General features: G+C 40.3%; 1 protein-coding gene and 1 pseudogene across 2 annotated transcripts; one reads left to right on the top strand and one right to left on the bottom strand.

The window, feature by feature from the left end:
• Positions 1 to 216: 216 nt before the first annotated feature.
• LOC120090376 (U-box domain-containing protein) lies at positions 217 to 19498 on the bottom strand. Its single transcript, XM_039047997.2, has 16 exons — positions 18490 to 19498; positions 18196 to 18400; positions 17817 to 17968; positions 17436 to 17730; positions 17134 to 17286; positions 9789 to 9992; positions 9580 to 9692; positions 9369 to 9483; positions 2930 to 3019; positions 2632 to 2835; positions 2418 to 2513; positions 2188 to 2310; positions 1392 to 1484; positions 1057 to 1221; positions 741 to 830; positions 217 to 654 (listed from the first exon to the last, which is right to left on the bottom strand). The coding sequence occupies exons 1-16, from the start codon at positions 19332 to 19334 to the stop codon at positions 472 to 474; spliced, it is 3126 nt and encodes a 1041-aa protein (XP_038903925.1). The 5' UTR covers positions 19335 to 19498; the 3' UTR covers positions 217 to 471.
• LOC150032982 (uncharacterized) lies at positions 3870 to 5973 on the top strand (annotated as a pseudogene). The gene has a single exon (XR_016524288.1). The product of XR_016524288.1 is annotated as an uncharacterized LOC150032982 (transcript).
• Positions 19499 to 20038: the final 540 nt, after the last annotated feature.

Genomic DNA, 20038 nt, shown 5'->3' with positions numbered 1-20038 from the left:
TATAGTTACAGTACTTTTGGATATGATAGTTACAGTTCCTTGAGAACTGATGAAAATGTCAAAGGTAGATCTCCTCAGTATCTAACTCAAAGTCACAGCTATACCGACAGTTTTTTTCTTTTTTTTGAGTTTGTGAATGAAACTTTGGTAGCTAATTCAAGGGATAAACTATTATTTTAACTTTAGTAGCTTGTAAATGATCAAATCAAATGTGCCTTTTTCTCAACCTATAGTCTCATTTCATTTCATAATTTCATCATTCTTCCTTTCGGATCATTTTCCAGTTATTACTTTCCTGATAAGTTACAAATCTTTATTTTCAAATATTACAACTTACAAGGTTAGGCAGCATAAGCACTGAATAGAGCCCAAAGATAATAATATAAATCATCAAATATAAAAATCTTTCAGAAAATATTTAATTCCCAGACCATAAGATAACAAGCAATTATGTTATTTCTCTACTTTTAATCAATCAATCAACATTTCTCCGATTGTGGGTTGGATGGTTGCCTTGCTGCTCTGCATTGCAACCCCTCCATCCAGTTGCTTCTTCAGTTCTTGTGACCTGATAAATTCTTCAATTCTTGCTTTCAATTCTTCATTCGGTATTAGCATGTCTGCGGTCAGATGAGACCGATTGAATGGGTCAGTCTGCAAATTGTGTAAAGTTTAGCAAAGAAAACCCAACACTTTATTTCGGTAGGAGAGATGTTATTTGACGGAAATGAAAGTCTTACACTATCGCTGAGGAGATGTCTTTGAATGACGGGTCTGTCGACTGTGATCCTCGAAGAAGGTAAGATCACAGGGTCCTTCATTAAAGTGTACTGCATAAGAGGAAAGATAATCTTTAACTGGTTTATCCCCAACATAGGTATCGGTTTCATTTTTCTTAAGCTTCAAATATGTCTGATCAAAACCATTAATTCTTGAGGCACACATCAAAAGCTTCTTTAGCTCAGTGATCATACATAATGAAATCAATAAATTGGTAACCCGAAAGAGTGATTGAAACGCGCAACATAAACATATAATGAGTGGAGCAAAACATACTTGGATTGGGTCGAGGAATTCGTCCGGTATATCTCCTAGAGTAGCTTCAGCATCCATGGCCTCGGAAGCTGCATCCTTGGCTTTGTTACCAAGATCAATAAACTCTTGTATTATCCTACCATCTTCTCCAATTCGGTTAAGTACAACTGCTGCGGCAGTGAACAACTGGAGAAAGCTCCAATATTCAGGCAGAAGATGCACAATGATAATAATATACATTTCTTTATTTAACTGTGGACAGACACTGTACTTATACTAGGACGTTCTCTTTTCCTTTCAGTTCAATGGAAGTATCTTCCCAAGGGTTTATCACAAAACAAGCGTAAATAAATTACCTGCTCATTGTACGATCGGCCGTCCTTTGAAATGGCAGCTGGGAAAATATTCTCCGAATCGCCTCGTGCCAAATGAACATATATGTGAACAATCTTCAAAACCAAACAAAAAAAAAGTCGGACACCGAATGCACAACCCAAATAATGAGTTAATAATAATAACTGCCTAAACTTCCTTTCCAAGTGCCCTAAATACATCTGCGCTATTAGCAGGGAAGCATTTCATATTATTTCATCATAGTAAACAAAAGGGAAAGACAAAAATTGGCTAGAAATTGAAAATGACACATCGAATTTAAACAAGGATATCTATAATTCAAAATTATAATATATATATATCATAAGGTATGGACTCTATATTTCTCATGCATCAAACTCTGCATTTCGCCTAATAAGTAATAATCAAGAGAATGTATGTGGAAAATGTGGGTACATGAACTTACCCACCTTAGATAACATTAAAATAGCTAATCCTTTTTTTTTTTTTGAACCAATCGACTGCAGCCACTCGAAATACTTCGGGGCACGTCAACGAGGACGAGCTAGCCCGACTGTTTGATGCCCGAGCACCAACATTAAAATAGCTAATCTTAGTTGTGATGTTAGATCCCATATAAATTTAATTACTTTTCCCCCACATGATTACATGAACAAATAATCCAATCATGCTACCACTCCCTCAAGTACAGACAAATTACAAGACAACAATTACGTCTATTTACGCTAATGTCACATTAGAAGATGGAATAATCTAGTTGCCTATAATAATAGAAACTAGAATCTAATTTTCACGTACCTGCTTAAGCAACTCTTTTGGACGGAATTCATACTTTTCAGGGTCTTTCAGACTAAGAGATCTTCGCTGAGGACCAACAAGTTGTAGGAGAAAATAATTAAGCATGCTGGCCACCCTTTCAACCTGTAAGGAAAAATTGGAAGCATAATTACCAAATGTGATAAAATAAAGAGGAAACTGTAGTGAAAACGCATAGAAAGTATGCTTTGTGGGCAACAGTGGGAGAGTACCATCTCCGGAAGTAGGAAAGGAGCCGTGATTTGCTCTGAAGTAAATGCCAGCATGCTCACGTCCTCATTTGCTAATTTCATATCAATTCGAATGATCTGAGAATATCAAATAATGATAGAACCAGATACTCAAAATTCAAGATCAATATCAAGGCTTTGAGAGTAATTTACAACAGTTGACAAGGTGCATTCATAGAAGGGTCATCAAACCAACATTCTCTTGGGAGTGAAACAGCCGAGTTCTCTCCTGCCTCTCTTGAGCAGGTCTCCGTTCCCATTCTGCGGTATTTGACATTTCAGCTTCAAGCTCTTTAAGTTCAAGAATCTTATTAAGGCTTTCATCAAGAAGATAAATGCTATCATTGATTAGGAAGTTCAAGAAATTCAAGTAGACGCCCTTCTCTTCTTCCTTGGCAATCTGGGATGGCAAATTAAGGGAAATGACATGTAAAAGATAGAGCCATAACGCCAATCAACTAAAAAATTACACGGAGGAACAGGAAGAACTTTACCATTCTCCAAGCATTGCGATGACTAGGAACCTGCCAAAGGTACTCGAGAAGTTCGGCAATATTATGACGGATGTTGAACTTGTCATAAAACTGCAGCCGAGGAAAGAAGACCGGTCAAGCAACGTTGAAAATTCCCAATTCCTCAAAATTGGATCAGGCGTAACAATAACTCAATCTCAATTTGAGTAGACAAAATGAAGGTCTCATAGCCTTAAAAAAAATGATAACACATAGCCTTAAAATAATATCCAAAACGTTTCCTAGACTAATTTTAAGATCTTGAACAAGAGGGCAGCTTATTTTGTTATTTTTGAATGTAAGTCATTAGTCATTTTTGTTATTGCATCGTATACATTCTAATATCCTGCAGGATCAGCTTTGAACTTGATAAAAGCATAAATCTGTTAGGAACCAAGATAGTATGGGATGCCTTTGTCCCACATTGGTTAGAATGGGACGACCGATGTGGTACTTAAGTGGCTTGGCTCTCCCATCCCAATTAGCTAGCTTTTGGGTCATCCCATTATAACCAATGTGGGACAAAGGCATCCCATACTACCTTGGTTCCTAATAATACCCCATCCCCGAAAAGTTGACGTCCCAACGACTGCTCCGGCTGTACTTCACTCTGCCACACCCGGTCAGAACCCTCCCCTGGTTCCACTCCAGAACGTCGACAACCGACTCTGATACCATTGTTAGGTACTTAAGCACCTTGGAGAACCTATAAGACCACAAATTATTTATACTTACAAACGAAGGAGTAAAAAGGGAATTGAACAATCATCTATGGGAGCAAAGGAAGGGAGTGTTGAGTAGGGGACCACCAGATGGTTATAAAGGACAACAATGGTAAGGGAGGAGGTCAAAGAAGAATTTGGTAAAAGCTAAGCAGGCTTTTTGGTTGGAGAGAAATGCCCGGCTCTCTCAAAGGTGCTGGGAGTGATATTTTCCTTTTTTTGGTCATTAGCCTCGAGAGTTTTAGAGGGAGTGCTAGTGTATTTTGGGAAGGAATTGCAAGGGAGTTTCTTTGTCTATGTTAAGTCTTGAAGAGGAAGTATATAAATAAAGAAACAACCATTGTTTTGCCCTATTATTCTCTGTTCTTTTCTTCTTTTGTTCTGTGTTTGTTAGCTGTTTCTGTGTAGGGAATCGAAGAGTCTTACAAGTGATATCAAAGCCTGCTTCATCCTGGGGCGAACACGAGCTATGGCTCAAAAACAAATAGAGGAAAGAATGGAAAAAAACGAGAAAGAAGTCTCCGAAATGAAGGAGATGCTGATGGGACTTTGTAAGAACATAGAAAAACTCACGGAGGAGATGAGAGAGAGAAATGTTGCTCGAAAGGCTGAAGAATCGGGAACAACTGAAGGACAAGGAATGAAGCTTGGAAAGATCGACGAGGCCGATTCAACACCCAGAATGGAGGGGGAGGAGCCGATAGAAGCAAATACAAAAGGTTAGAGATACTTGTGTTCGCTAGAGAGAACCTAGAATCATGGGTGTACAGAGTTGAGCATTATTTTGAGATTCACGAGTTGTCCGATCAGGAGAAGGTGAAGGTAGCAGTCATCAGTTTTGGGCTAGATGAAGTCGACTGGTTCCGATGGAGCCACAACCGAAAAGCAATCAATACTTGGGAGGAGCTAAAGTGGAGAATGTTTGAATATTTCAGACCTACCGGAGAAGGAAGTCTTGGCGCGAGGTTGTTAAGGATAAAGCAAGAAGGATCGTATACGGACTACGTGAAGAAGTTTATGACATACTCAACCCCCCTGCCTGACCTGGCCGAAGATGTTCTCAAGGATACTTTCATAAATGGGCTGGAACCAACGTTGAGAGCAGAGGTTATCAGTAGAAGGCCAAACACCTTGGAAGAATGTATACACGAAGCCCAGCTGGTGAGCGATAGAAACATGGCCCTAAAGTTAGCTTTAGCAAACCTAGGGGTAGTTGGGCCAGGCAATAAGGAAGCCCAAGTGAAGGAGAGTGTGACAACAAACAGAAAGAGCGGGAAAATACTAGAGACTCAGGCGACTAAACGCATAACACTACCTATGAAGGGCAACCTCATGAGGAAGGACCCACCGATGAAGCACCTCTCTAACAGTGAATTTCGGGACCGACTTGATAAGGGACTATGTTTTAGATGTAATGAGAAGTATGCACCTGGACATCAATGCAAAGCTAAGGAAAACCGCGAGTTAATGTTGTTTATTACCAACGAAAGAGAGGAAACAACTGGAGAAGGGGAGGAAGGAGAGGAACCGAGAGGAAACGAAGACCTAGAAACAGAGGAGACGGCAGAGATCACGTTGAGGTCTATGTGTGGGCTGTCTGCCCAAGGCATAATGAAGTTGAAAGGAAAAATGAAGGGGAAAGAAGTGGTAGTGTTGATCAATTGTGGAGCAACCCACAACTTCCTTCACCAAAAGATAGTGGAAGAGTTGTAACTTCCATTGAACAAGAAAAACTTCTCGATGATGATTGGGAATGGTGCAACCATACGAGGTGAAGGTTTATACAGAGCAGTAGAATTGAAGCTTCCCAACCTGACTGTAAAGGCAGATTTCCTGGCAATCGATCTAGGACAAATGGACCTGGTGTTAGGGATGCCATGGTTATACACAACAGGGTTTATGGGAGTTCATTGGCCATCGCTAACCATGTCTTTCTTGGCAAGGGAATCACAAGTCATGCTGCGAGGTGATCCATCATTGACCAAGGCAGAGGTGTCCTTCAAAGCATTAACAAAAACCTGGCAAGCGGAGGATCAAGGATTTCTAATAGAATTCCATAACTTCGAATTCGAGAATGAGGAAGGAGATGAGGAGATGATCGAACCAAATGAAGATAAAAGTCTACCAGTCATGATCAGAGCCCTATTGAAGCAAAACCTAGACATATTCGAAGAACTCACAACATTTCTCCCTAGAAGAGCAATTGACCACCGCATCTTGATAAGTCCAGATCAAAAGCCAATTAATGTGAGACCCTACAAATATGGCCATAACCAAAAAGAGGAGATTGAAAAGTTAGTGTAAGAGATGCTCAAGGTCGGAATCATACGACCAAGCCGCAGCCCCTACTCCAGCCCTGTTCTGTTGGTGAAGAAGAAAGATGGTGGGTGGAGATTTTGTGTCGACTACCAGAAGCAAAACCAAGCGACTGTGGTTGATAAGTTCCCCATACCAGTAATCGAAGAGCTGCTAGATGAATTGCATGGAGCGGCGATTTATTCTAAACTCGATCTAAGGTCGGGTTACCACCAGATCAGAATGAGTGAGGTGGACATTGAAAAGACAGCTTTCAGGAATCATGAAGGCCACTACGAGTTCTTAGTGATGCCCTTTGGTCTCACAAATGCCCCGGCCACCTTCCAATCGCTCATGAACCAGGTATTTCAACCATTCCTTCGTAGATTTGTCCTAGTTTTCTTTGACGACATTCTGGTGTACAGTCCGGACATATCAACTCATGAGACACATTTGGGAGTTGTATTCAACATCCTTCGTGATCACCGGCTGTATGTCAATCGAAAAAAAATGCACATTCTGCCAAACCAGGGTCCAATATTTAGGCCATTGGATATCACCCCGAGGGGTGGAAGTGGATGATGGGAAGATCAAAGTGATGAGAGAATGGCCCCAGCCACAAAATGTATCCAAACTGAGGGGATCCTTAGGGCTCACAAGGTATTATAGGAGATTTGTTCAAGGATATGGAAGCATTGCAGCCCTCCTTATCAAGCTCCTTTAGATGGAAGCATTGCACCCCCTTACCAAGCTCCTTTAGACGAATTCATTCAGGTGGGGCGAGGAAGCCACTCAGGCATTCGAAAAGTTGAAGCAAGCCATGGTGGCAGCTCCGATATTAGCCCTCCCTGACTTCTCCAAGACCTTTGTAATAGAAACTGATATGCTTCTGGATTTGGGTTAGGAGATGTGCTATCGCAAGAATCGAAGCCTATAGCCTACTTCAGTCAGAAACTATCAGCAAGGGCTCAAGCCAAGTCCATATATGAGAAGGAATTGATGGTTGTAGTCCTAGCCTTACAGAAATGGAGACACTACCTACTGGGAAGCAAATTCACGGTGATATCAGACCAAAAAGCTTTAAAGTTTCTGATTGAGCAACAAGTACAAACCCCAGTTCCAACGATGGTTGACAAAGCTACTCGAGTACGACTTTGAGATCCTATATCAACCAGGCCTGCAAAACAAGGTGGCGAATGCATTGTCTAGGGTGCCGGCTTCTGTGGAATTGTGTGTCATGTCAGCCCCAACTATAATCAATATTGAGGTAGCACTCAAAGAGGTTGAGGAGGACGAAGAACTTCAAAAGATCATTGCCATTTTGAAGGAAAATCCGGAGGGGAAACCGAAATACAAATGGCAACATGACAGATTGACATATAAAAACAGGTTGGTACTCTCTCGAAGGTCTAGTTTGATTCCTTCGTTACTTCATACATTCCACGATTCAGTGTTAGGTGGACACTCCGGATTCTTAAGGACCTATAAAAGGATGAGCCGAGAATTATATTGGCAAGGGATGAAAACGGACGTGAAGAAATACGTGGAAGGATGTGAAATCTGCCAAAGAAACAAATGTGACGCTCTATCTTCGGCTGGTTTATTACAACCCCTCCCATTCCTTGTCTGGTTTTGGAAGATTGGAGCATGGATTTTGTGGAAGGATTACCGAAAGCAGGGGGTTATGATTCCATAATGATGGCAGTGGACCGTTTAAGTAAGTATGCACACTTCATACCCCTCAAACACCCCTTCTCGGCCAAACAAGTAGCTGAAATATTTATCCAAGAAGTGGTTTGACACCATGGAGTCCCCTTATCAATTTTAACAAATAGAGATAAAATATTCTTGAGTAACTTTTGGAGGGGGATGTTCACGACCATGGGGACTCAACTGAAGAGAAGTACTTCGTTCCATCCCCAAACAGATGGACAAACTGAGAGAGTGAACCGCTACCTTAAGACCTATCTACGCTGTTTTTGTAATGAACAACCGACGAAATGGAACAAGTGGATAGCTTGGGTACTATGGTACAACACGACCTTTCACATCTCTATTAAGACAACCCCATATCAAGCAGTCTATGGAAGGCCTCCTCCACCCCTAGTCACATATGGAGATAGGAAAACCTCCAACAACTCGGTAGAACAGCAGCTACAAGAACGTGACCTAGCCCTCAATGCCCTAAAGGAAAACTTAGTCATTACGCAAAACTGAATGAAGAAACAAGCAGACAAACACCGAAGATAGTTGACTTTTGAAATTGGGGAAGAGGTTTATTTGAAACTACGACCCTACAGGCAGAAATCCTTAGCAAAGAAGAGGAGTGAGAAGTTGGCACCAACATTCTATGGTCCCTATCAAGTAGTCGAACGAGTGGGGGAAGTTGCTTATAAATTAGCCTTACCGGCTAAAGCTGCAATCCACAATGTGTTCCATATATCGCAATTGAAGAAGAAGTTGGGTCAAGGCCATCAAATCCAACAACATCCACCCATCCTGACAGAAGAATTTGAGCTGCAAACGATTCTGGAGACAGTCTTGGGAGTAAGATGGAATGGAGACTTAGCTACCAACGAGTGGCTTGTCAAATGGAATGGACCGACTGAGAATGAAGCTATTTGGGAAGATGTGCGGATCATGAACCAACAGTTTCCTCATTTCCACCTTGAGGACAAAGTTCACTTCGAGAGGGGAGGTATTGTAAGACCACAAATTATTTATACATATAAACGAAGGGGTAAAAAGGGAAATGAACAATCATCTATGGGAGCAAGGGAAGGGAATGTTGAGTAGGGGATGAGGTTATAAAGGACAACAATGGTAAGGGAGGAGGTCAGAGAAAAATTTGGTAAAAGCTGAGCAGGCTTTTTGTTGGAGAGAAATGCCCGACTCTCTCAAAGGTGCTGGGAGTGATATTTTCCTTTTTTGGTCGTTAGCCTCGAGAGTTTTAGAGGGAAGAGTGCTTGTGTATTTTGGGAAGGAATTGCAGGGGAATTTCTTTGTCTATGTTGAGTCTTGAAGAGGAAGTATATAAATAAAGAAACAACCATTGTTTTGCCCTATTATTCTCTATTCTCTTCTTCTTTTGTTCTATGTTTGTTAGTTGTTTCTGTGCAGGGAATCGAAGAGTCTTACAGAACCACATCCCAAAAGCTAGCTATTGGTGGGAGAGCCAAGTCACTTAAGTACCACATTGGTCATCCCATTCTAACCAATGTGGGACAAAGACATCCCATACTACCTTGGTTCCTAATAAAATCATTTCAAGCGTTCATAGAATAATTAGTGCAAGATTAATAGAATATTATACAGAAACACATGGAAAAAGGAGCCGAGCTCTCTCTGAAAACAGAACAATTGCCTTTGCCTACATTTAAGTTAGCTGTTCAACCGTGCTGTACCTGCGTATGCGAACCAGTGAACTCAATGTCTACATAGAGTTTTAAAAGATTCCTAACAAGATACTCGAGCGATAGTTGGTGGCCTTCAAATAATGTTGCTGTTACAGATGAACCACTGCATGTAAACAAGAAACCCGTACTCAACTTCAAAATGAGCACAGAAAAAATATTAATTGATCAATATATGTATATATCAAGCACGTAAAATAACCTTCTACGAGGAATCCAGCAATTCAGAACTTCAACCATCTTTGCTCTTAAGTAAGGATTTCTGATATATTCTGGACTTGCCATGAACATAATAATGAAGTTCATAAAATCATCCTGTCAAAATGAAAACAAAATATAAAAATTTTCCACACAACAGGACAGATGCTCAGCTTTAAGATATGCAAGAATTGATTAGGATCAGTTAAATACCAAATTGATACCATCCAAAGCTTTTGGAATCCGAGAAGCAAATATAAGCAATTCCATCGCATCTTCCACAAAATGTTCTGGCATGGATGCAAATTCCATTGGGCAAGTTGATGGAAGAGGCATTTTAAATCCACCAACCAAACCAACTAACCAGACAACCATCAATCGATAGAAAGTAAGAGCTTGCTGGATTAGTGTCCCATCCTGTAAAGAGGACAAAAAAATAACCACCATTGTTGGCAACGGTCAGTTACAAACATACGGTCAACTGATATACCCAAAAATCAACCACAATCAAGTTCATAAAGGTTAAAATTATCTCTCAAGTTCCTAATTCAATTCAAGATCAAGAACGATCTCAACTGGGAATCAAATGTTTTGTAGCAAAAATAAAGATCACATTTTTTGGTGTAAATATTATCTTTAAATTTTCAAATAAAGATGGTGAAGGAAACTGCAGATGTGTATATACAATGATAGCTTCCAGTAGATGAGGAAGGTTGAGGATATAATAATTACACAAAGGATGAACTTGTAGGTCTTATAGTATCCATTCAATTTCAATTCACTAATTGCAATCAAACTCATTATATATATAAAAAAATAATAATAATAAAAAAAAAATTACAAATGAAGATTTCAAAATCTCAAAAATCATAAATTATATATATATAAAAATAATTGTTGAAATATGTTGAATTAGCCCCAAGGGCGTTTTTGTAGTTTACTCTATATTTACTAAATTAGGGTTTCCCCTCATCCTATTTATATCTGAGGTTGGGGTCTCTTGTAAGCATGACATTAAAATAATAAAATATTTTCTATCGTGGTTTTTCTTCCCTGAATTAGGGTTTTCCACGTAAACTCCTTGTGTCGTTTCTTTCCTTTCTATTTCAATATGGTATCAAAGTAAGGTGATGAAACCCTAGCCCCGATAGAAGAAACTCAGTCATCAAACTTGATAGGTGAAGGTACACTAGCAAACAAGACTAATGTGGCTGTGTTCAAGCAGTCGTTGATCGATATCTCCGAACCATCTTAAACCCAGCGCAACCCAACCCATCTGGAGCCCCGCTGCCAGACTTCAACAACCCAGTCAGCACGCACCTTGGACAGCTTCAATCGTCGAGCATCACCAACCCAGTCGCCGTGCATCTCGGACCTCAGACTCGACTTGGATCGCGATCGACACGGGGCTCTGGTGGGTTCGCTCTAGCCGGCACGCCGAACATCTCCCAGACTCAACGTACGAGCCCGTTCCACTCAAACATCGCCGATGGGGGTCCTTCGACTTTGCACACGATCGGGTTCGCTCCAGATGGCCGTGGGTTCGCTCCAGCTGCCGGGTCAAGTCAGATCGACGTGTTTTCTTCAACCTCGCAGCCAATTGCCGAGCCCTCTGGCCGTTACCCACCATCATAGCCATCTGGGAGCAACGCCGATCACGGGCCACCGTATTTTGCGCCAGTGGAATTCCAGCAATAGCCTCCTCACAGTACCATGGTGGACAGCCTCTTCCTCATGTGTACCCAGTTCAACCTCAGTTTCGAATGGGCGATTCCGTTGAAGAAAATTCCATGACCTATGGACAAAAACACCCCAGATCTGAATCTCATGGGGAACTCCAACAACAAATGGCCGCTCTCGGAGCCAGATTGAATGGCCATGATTCTTCCTTGATTTATTCAGAAAATCCGATAACAATGTTTCCTACTCTTCCTACTACTAATCTTTTATCTGAGATTATAGGAAACTCTGCAGGAATGATCACGGGAGAGAAGATAAATGAACAAAATTATTTCTCTTAGTCCCAAACAATTAAAATGGTTTTTGAGGGACGCCATAAGTTTGGATACTTGACTAGAGAGATACCACGACCGAATCCTGGGATCCTCAAGAGCGTGTCTGGAAGGTAGAGGATTCATTGCTCTGCTCAATGTTGGTCAATAGCATGGAACCACAAATTGGGAAACCTTTACTCTATTCAGCCACTGCCCGAGATATTTGGGATGCAGTCCGACGGTTATATTCGAGGCGTCAGAACGCATCCCGCCTGTATACTCTACGTAAACAGGTTCATGAATGCAAACAAGGGAGCATGGATGTAACGTCATACTTCAACAAGATGTCTTTGTTATGGCAAGAAATGGATCTATATCGAGAGATCATCTAGAACTGCCCACAAGATGGAATTCAGTACTCGAAGATAGAAGAGGTTGAGCGATGATTTTCTTGCGGGGTTGCACCCCAAATTTGATATAGTTTGGAGTCAAATACTAGGGCAGAAACCAATACTGTCTCTCGTGGAGGTTTGTTCAGAGGTTAGATTGCAAGAAGATAGATCAAGTGCAATGAATGGGCCGGGTGTTACCACTGTAGAGTCAGCTGCCTTTAGGGTGAAATCTGCTGGATCTGATGGTGACAAGCAGAATAGTAAAACACCCCCAGTATGTGAGCATTGTAAAAAACAGTGCCACACGAAGGATCAATGCTGAAAACTGCATGGTCGACCTCCAAATGGTAAACGTCACCCTCCAAATGACAAGTCGAAATCTGGTCGTGCTCTAGTGAGTGAATTGGTTGAGGGGGCCACACAACCTCAGACACAGCCTCCAATGACCAACCCGGGTGATTCAGGTACCATAGGGATCGAAACAGTTGCTCAATCAAGTAACCCTCAATCTTTTAGTTTCCTTGTTGAAGGGAATGAGTTATGGATTCTAGATTCAAGAGCGATCGATCACTTGACTGGCTCATCCGATCGATTTCTCTCATACTATCCAAGCGCTGGAAATGAGAGGATTCAAATTGCGGATGGGTCCTTCGCTCTTGTTGCTGGAAAAGGCAGACTATCACCATTTCAGGGATTAATTCTACAAAATGTCCTACATGTGCCCAAAATTTCTTACAACTTGTTATCAATAAGTAAAATAACAAAAGATTTTACCTGTAGAGTTGTCTTCTCACTAGATGCTGCTTTGTTTCAGGACTTGAGCTCGGGGAAGACGATTGGCACTGCCCGATATGATAGAGGCCTCTATTTCCTTTCTGAAGATGCTTCCTCCAGGAACTTGTTTAGGACTAGCCTTTTATCCTCTTTTACTATGCCTAAAAAAGATTATTTATTGTGGCATTTTCGTCTTAGACATCCAAGTTTCAATATATGCGATATTTGTTTCCCCACTTATTCCATAATGTGAATATTTCTTCGTTATCTTGTGATGTCATTATCTTGTGATGCCTATATACGTGCTAAACAACCTCGTGTGTCTTTTGTTTCTCAACCCTATAAACCTACCCAGCCTTTCCACCTAATCCACAGTGATGTTTGGGGTCCCTCAAACATCTCTACCCTGTCTGGTAAATGGTGGTTTGTAACTTTCATCGATGATCATACCCGACTTACATGGGTATATCTCCTTGCTGATAAGTCTGAGGTTCCACCTACCTTCAAACAATTCTATGCCACTATATTAACACAGTTCAACACAAAGATTGTCATTCTTCAGAGTGACAATGGTCGTGAGTTTGTCAATCACACCCTCCAGGAATTCCTAGCATCAAAAGGGATCATCCATCAAAACTCGTGTGTGTATACTCCACAACAAAACGGGGTGGCTGAACGGAAAAATCACCATCTCATTGAAGTTTCTCGCTCCTTGATGATTCCAGCATCTCTCCCTTCGTACCTGTGGGGAGATGCAGTGCTTATCGTAGCCCATCTCATTAATAGGATGCCTTCACGAGTTCTAAAGTTTCAAATACCTCTTGAGTGCTTCAAAGAGTCCTGCCAGTCTACTTGTCTTATTCCTGAGGTTCCTCTTCGTGTGTTTGGGTGTACAGCTTTTGTTCATACTCATGGTCCACACCGGACTAAGTTTGCCTCACGAGCTCAAAACTGTGTGTTTGTCGAGTATCCCCTTCATCAGCGAGGCTATAAATGCTTTCACCCATCTTCCGGAAAATACTTTGTCATTATGGATGTCACGTTCCTTGAAGATAAACCGTTCTTTCCCATTAGTCATCTTCAGGGGGAGACCACAAGTGAAGAGACCAACAGTTCCACATACTCTGTACCTATTAGCTTCAATCTTGAGCCTAGTCCTAATATTCCTGAATCCAGTCTACCTAGTCTCGAACCTAATTCTGCTCCTGCTATTCCAGTGTCTGTCCTTCCTACTAGATAAGTGCCCTGGATAACATATTATAGGAAGAATCTCAGAAAGGAAACTCAGGAAACCCTTGATGTTCCATCGGAAAGTGTCCAAGCATCGGAACCAGCTCAAGTTCAAGATCCTGTTGTTTCAGAGGAGATTCTTGAAGAGAAGTCTGGGAACATAGAAAATGATGAGACGAACTCAGAGAAGGTTGAAATTTTAGGAGATAATAAGTCCTCAAGAAGATGCAGAATTGTCTCAGAAGTCTGATACCGGAGAGAGACCGACGAAAACTGGCAATTATGATACCACTCTAGATATGCCAATTGCTCTGAGGAAAGGAACCAAGTCATGTACAAAGTACCCTCTGCATAGTTTTCTGACCTATAGTAACTTATCTCCTAGTTTTAAGGCTTTCACTACCTAACTGGATGCTCTAGCAATACCTACCAGTGTACATGCAGCCATGGAAGTTCCCGAGTGGAAAGCGGCAGTAATGGAAGAAATGAGAGCTCTTGAGACAAATAAGACTTGGGAGTTAGTAGCTCTCCCTAGAGGTCACAAAATAGTTGGTTGCAAATGGGTGTTCACAGTGAAGTATAAGTCTGACGGAACGCTCGAGAGATATAAGGCCAGGTTAGTTACTAAAGGGTTCACTCAGACATATGGGATTGATTATTCAGAAACATTTTCCCCAGTGGCTAAGTTAAGCATGATCCGTGTTCTTCTGTCTGTTGCCGTAAATAAAGATTGGCTCCTACATCAACTGGATGTAAAAAATGCCTTCCTGAATGGTGAGTTAGAAGAGGAGGTTTACATGAGTCCGTCTCCAGGTTTCGAAGCTAAGTTTAGGAATCATGTTTGCAAACTTAGGAAGTCCTTATATGGGTTGAAGCAGTCCCCTAGGGCATGGTTTGATAGGTTCACAGTGTTTGTTAAGTCCCAAGGGTTTGTTCATGGGCATTCTGATCATACCTTGTTTACCAAAAAATCACCTTTAGGGAAGATTGTTGTGTTAGTGGTGTATGTTGATGACATCATTTTATTAGGAGATGACACGACATAAATTGCTAAGCTGAAACAAAGGATGGCAAGCGAATTTGAAATCAAGGATCTTGATAGTCTGAGGTATTTTCTCGGGATGGAAGTGGCGAGATCAAAAGCAGGAATATCTGTATCTCAACGGAAATACACTCTGGACTTGTTGACGGAAACAGAAATGACCGGATGCAAACCCATTGACACTCCTATTGAGGTCAATGGCAAACTGAAAAGCATTTCGGAAGGAGTTCCTGTGAATAAGGAGAGGTATCAACACCTGGTAGGAAAACTGATTTACTTATCTCATACTAGACCCGACATCTCCTATGCTGTGAGTGTGGTAAGTCGGTTCATGCAGAATCCATATGAGGAGCACATGGAAGCAGTGACTCGAATTTTGAGATACCTGAAGTCTACCCCTGGGAAGGGCTTAGTGTTCAAAAAATATGACACACGGAGCATCGAGGCGTATATTGACTCAGATTGGGCCGGATCTGTGACTGATAGAAAGTCAACCTCAGGATACTGTACCTTTGTGTGGGAAAATTTGGTGACTTGGCAGAATAAAAAACAGGGTGTAGTGGCTGGAAGTAGTGTTGAGGCAGAGTATAGAGTTATGAGTCTGGGAGTGTGTGAAGAAATCTGGTTGCAGAAAGTTTTGTCTGATCTTCACCAGAGTAGTTCGGGTCCCATGAAATTGTATTGTGATAATAAGGCTACCATCAGTATTGCTAATAATCCAGTGCAACATGATAGAACCAAACACGTGGAAATTGACGGGCATTTTATTAAAAAGAAGTTAGACCGTGGAGTTATCTGTATTCCCTATGCAGTCCAACAAGTTGCAGATGTTCTTACGAAAGGGTTATCGAGACAGACGTTTGAAGCTTGTATTAGCAAGTTGGGGCTTGCCGATATCTACGCCCCAACTTGAGGGGGGTGTTGAAATATGCTGAATTAGCCCTAAGGGAGTTTTTGTAGTTTACTCTATATTTACTAAATTAGGGTTTCTCCTCATCCTATTTATATCTGAGGTTGGGGTCTCTTGTAAGCATGACATTAAAATAATAAAACTTCTTCCATCGTGGTTTTTCTTCCCTGAATTAGGGTTTTCCACGTAAACTCCTTGTGTCGTTTCTTTCCTTTCTATTTCAATAATAATAATAATAAATAAATAAATAAATAAAAGAATGAAAGCTTCCGAGCTAAAATAGGGTGATTCAACACGAGTAATTATTGTTGCTCTCTTACTGCCCATGAAAGGCTTCATATGTTAAACAAATTCTATGAGTAAAAATGGTATAAATTAGCTAGCAAAGTTCATATCATTACAGCGATCAATCGATCATTAAGGTTCCAATGCCACATCACCCTACCTGCAAGTCCCCTACAAGTGGACTTGCCAAGACTAGAGGCAAGAAAAGTGTAGGGAAATTTTCTTTTTTTTATGCCAATGGGTCAAATTGTGGAGCTTTTTCTTAAAACTCACTTTACCTTTAATTCATCCAAATGAACACTAAACTCAAATGAGCATTCTTATTGTATCTTTTTTCTTTTCTTTTCTTTCCTTTTCTTTGATAACCGAGAGTCATTGCTTTGCTCCTCTATGCTCAGGGGTACCTGCGCCTGGCCCAAGGCCTAAACTGGGGAGACAACAAGTATTTTTAGTATTAAGCTCTCCTTGAAGGTTTGAGCTTGGGACCTCTAAGTCAATATGACCAAGAGACCCCAAGCCATTGCCAACAGAGCCACCCCTCGGGGGTACTGAGCATTCTTGTGATTTATGAGACTTTTTTGGTGGATATTGATTTATATAATCGCTTTGGATGGTTTTTAGCTGGGTTTCACCATCTTATTGTTAGGTGGGAGGTTCTTACCTACTTGATTTCGTAGCTTGATTGATGAATTTCAAGTTTCAGTTTTTGGGTTGAGTTTGCATGATTTATCGATTGGTTCTTGAGCAATTTTCTAATTTAGTTTTCAACACTAATTCAAGTTTAAAGTTCAATTTTACAAAATAAAAGGTTAAGTTAAAATTGATTCACTTAGCCAAGTATAGTGTAAATGTGTAATATTATTTTTTCCCAAAATTCAATAATGCAACATTCAATAACCCAATTCAAATAAAGGGTGAAACAGAAATATACCCTCAGTATTTGAGCTTCATAACAAAGCTTTTCCTGTGAATACAACTCTATTTCCTTCTCAAGGCGAGCTATATCCATTTCAAGCTGTGGGGCAGGCCCTTGTCCCTGCATGGCTTTAAGCGTGGACAGTGTATCTTCACACCTAGATATATCCTGAACAAAAAATTAATTGAATTGAAAAGGTCCATCAAACAGAACAAATGAAAGACAAAAATATAAAATGAATATAAATTATTAACCAAAAAAATCAGAAAATTGTATGCGGCATTTCATTTATCCACCAATGCATGATTTATAGCTACCTGTACTAAATGCTTGAAGTCTGAAAATGCTTTTAACAAGCCCAAATTCAGCACCCTTGCAGTCATAAAGAAGCACTCACATATGAAAGGGTACCTAGTTTTATCACTACTCAATCTTGCTTTTGCAGTAGAAGATCCAAGAGTAGCATTACTGCCAGAACTGGAAGCTTCTTGTGATTGTAGCAAGCGACTTTCACTGTCGCTGGACTGCCCAGAGTTATCAGTTCTCAACTGAGTACCATTGTTAATCCATTCGGTAACTTCTTCCGATGAAGCATGTAGAGCAGTTAATCCTCTGACGATTACATACCCACATTTAAGAAAACTTGTAATAGGTCAATTACGAACAATAAGATCAGCAAGAAAACAAAATCCTCTTACCTTAACTCCAAGCGGTTACTATAACATACATATTTTGGATCAATTTTATCCCTTTTGGTCAAGTTTGCATCTAGAAATGGCTCACAGAGACGTAGCATGATGGCACTGAGATTAACAAACATGCCCGAACTTGCACAGGAGAGAGGGTCAACCTTCAAAAAGAAAATGTATTGCATAGATTGTTAGATGTTACCATTCATCAACATTTCTCTATAGTCACCAAAAAGAAAGATAAACATAAAAATACAAATAAAACATCGACCTTTGAGCTTAAAACTAAATCATTCTTTTGAAATAAAGAACATTGAATATGGCTACAAGTTGACAATAACCAAACTCGTGATGTACAGTTGACACCACTAAACTCATATTAAAGTACCTGTATATGAGCCCTTGATGAGTTTCTATTTATCACCTCTGCAAGATACTCAAGAACATTTTCACGGGTCTCTGTGTTCTTAAGAAGGGAGAGAAGAACTTCCGCAATGCCATCATATAAGTTATTCATGACTGTCTTAATTGTAGTGAATGAAGATAGTAAATCAGCTGGTCTACGAGTTGATGCTTCTGAAAAGCACTGCTGCCTGAAGTTCCCAACAAGACATTCACTGATCAGAACAGAACCAATGTACATAAAGAAAGAAAACCTCAGAACACATTAATAAACACTCACCCAACATCAGGTTGGCTCTTAAAAATGGCATGGTCAGGCAGAGCACTGACATGGAAGAAAGGCCCCAAAATGCTTGTCATCTCAATGACACGCCCATTGGAATATTTACCAGTGGGAATCCACCAAGGATGTTTGACAAGAGACTTAGCACCAACAGGAAAGCTGACCAGAAACCTAAGTGCTCTTAAGGGCTGCTGGAAGTTCCCAAGAGCAGAAACTTTAAGGACACTACCCCTTAAATCCTCATATAATCCCTTCAAGATGGGGTCTAATGTATCAAAATCCGGGTCACGAAGAAACTCCTCCAGGAAACCCGGAGGGCACTGAAAGGCTCCACCAACACTGGTACTAGCCCCAAATCCATCCATGGAGCTTCCAACCTCAGAGAAAATCAAAGGAAGCAAAGGCGAAGTGTTGGAGTTAGGAGTACCTAAATCGGCACCCGAAAACAATTCGGGATTCCCCAAATGAATCCTACAATACGAAATCGTCAACTTCTTGGCTTGCTTGAGGGAAATTTCAATATGAGAGCGCAGAGTCTTATCCTTCATGGAAGCGATTTTCTTACTCTCGTCGTGAGCTCGACGGTAGCAGCCGATTAGGTACTGAAAAGGGGGTTCGGCGGAGGGGAAATTTCCGGAAAGACGATCGATTATGATGCGCTCCATAATATCTCTTGAAATCCTCAATTGTTTGCCCTCGCTTAGGAGTTCGGCAGCGGTTTGCTCGAGATAGACGATTCTGGAATCGGAATCGGAAGAATCGGTGAGAGAAACGAGGAAGACTTTTCGAAGGATAATGTCTTCGACCTCCTCAGGTGACCTTTGGGGTTTTGAGGTCGCCATTAGAGTTGAGAATAAGGAAGAAGAAGAAGGAGATCAAAGGACTGAACCTTTTTTTTTTTTTTCCTGTCAATGCTAAAGAGAAGAGAAGGGAAGACGGGGTATATGTTTTGTTTTGCCTACACACTAAGAAACGGATGAACCTCACCATTTTCAAAATCTCATATAAAATTTCTCTCAATTATCATTAAATCTATTATCAAAATCTATCTTATTTTAACTAAAAACCAAATAAAATCTAACTAAACCAATTTTGACACGATTAGGTAATTATTTTGTTTTTTATTTTTATTTTTAAAGTTAATTCTATAAATATTATTTTTACCACTAAATTCCTTCTTTTTTTTATCTAAGAAAACTAAATAATATGCAAATCATATTTTAAACAAATAAAATTTAGAATTTGCTAAGAAATTAATCATTCTACTTAAACAAATATGTAAATTATAATGTGGGGAAATAGATTTAATTTTAAAAATCTAAAATAAAAAACAAAATAGTTACTAGCCTAATTATTTTAACTCATGTTTTAAACTTATATTGAAAGATTTTAAGTTAGTTATGATTTTAAACAAATTCACATGGAATTTAAAACCAATTATGATTTTAAAATCTCATTTCTCAAACAATTTAATCTCACGTTTTTTTTAATTAAAGTTATTCATTCATCCATAGTTTCTTATTATCACTACAACAATGTGTGCATG

The sequence above is a fragment of the Benincasa hispida genome, chromosome 11 (assembly GCF_027475165.1).
Source record: "Benincasa hispida cultivar pf3 chromosome 11, pf3_genome.v1.1, whole genome shotgun sequence".
In the NCBI taxonomy this organism is placed as follows: Eukaryota; Viridiplantae; Streptophyta; class Magnoliopsida; order Cucurbitales; family Cucurbitaceae; genus Benincasa; species Benincasa hispida.
Note: the sequence above shows the minus strand (reverse complement) of the source record. Positions and strands in the feature narration are given on the sequence as shown.

Bases quoted from the DNA above. Each gene is read 5' to 3' on its own strand.
- LOC120090376 (XM_039047997.2), bottom strand. From the start codon at position 19,334: ATGGCGACCTCAAAACCCCAAAGGTCACCTGAGGAGGTCGAAGACATT. The intron at 18,401-18,489 runs GTGAGTGTTTAT...TGGGAACTTCAG, and splicing joins AAGAGCCAACCTGATGTTGG to GCAGCAGTGCTTTTCAGAAG. The intron at 9,484-9,579 runs GTTATTTTACGT...GTTTACATGCAG, and splicing joins TGCTGGATTCCTCGTAGAAG to TGGTTCATCTGTAACAGCAA.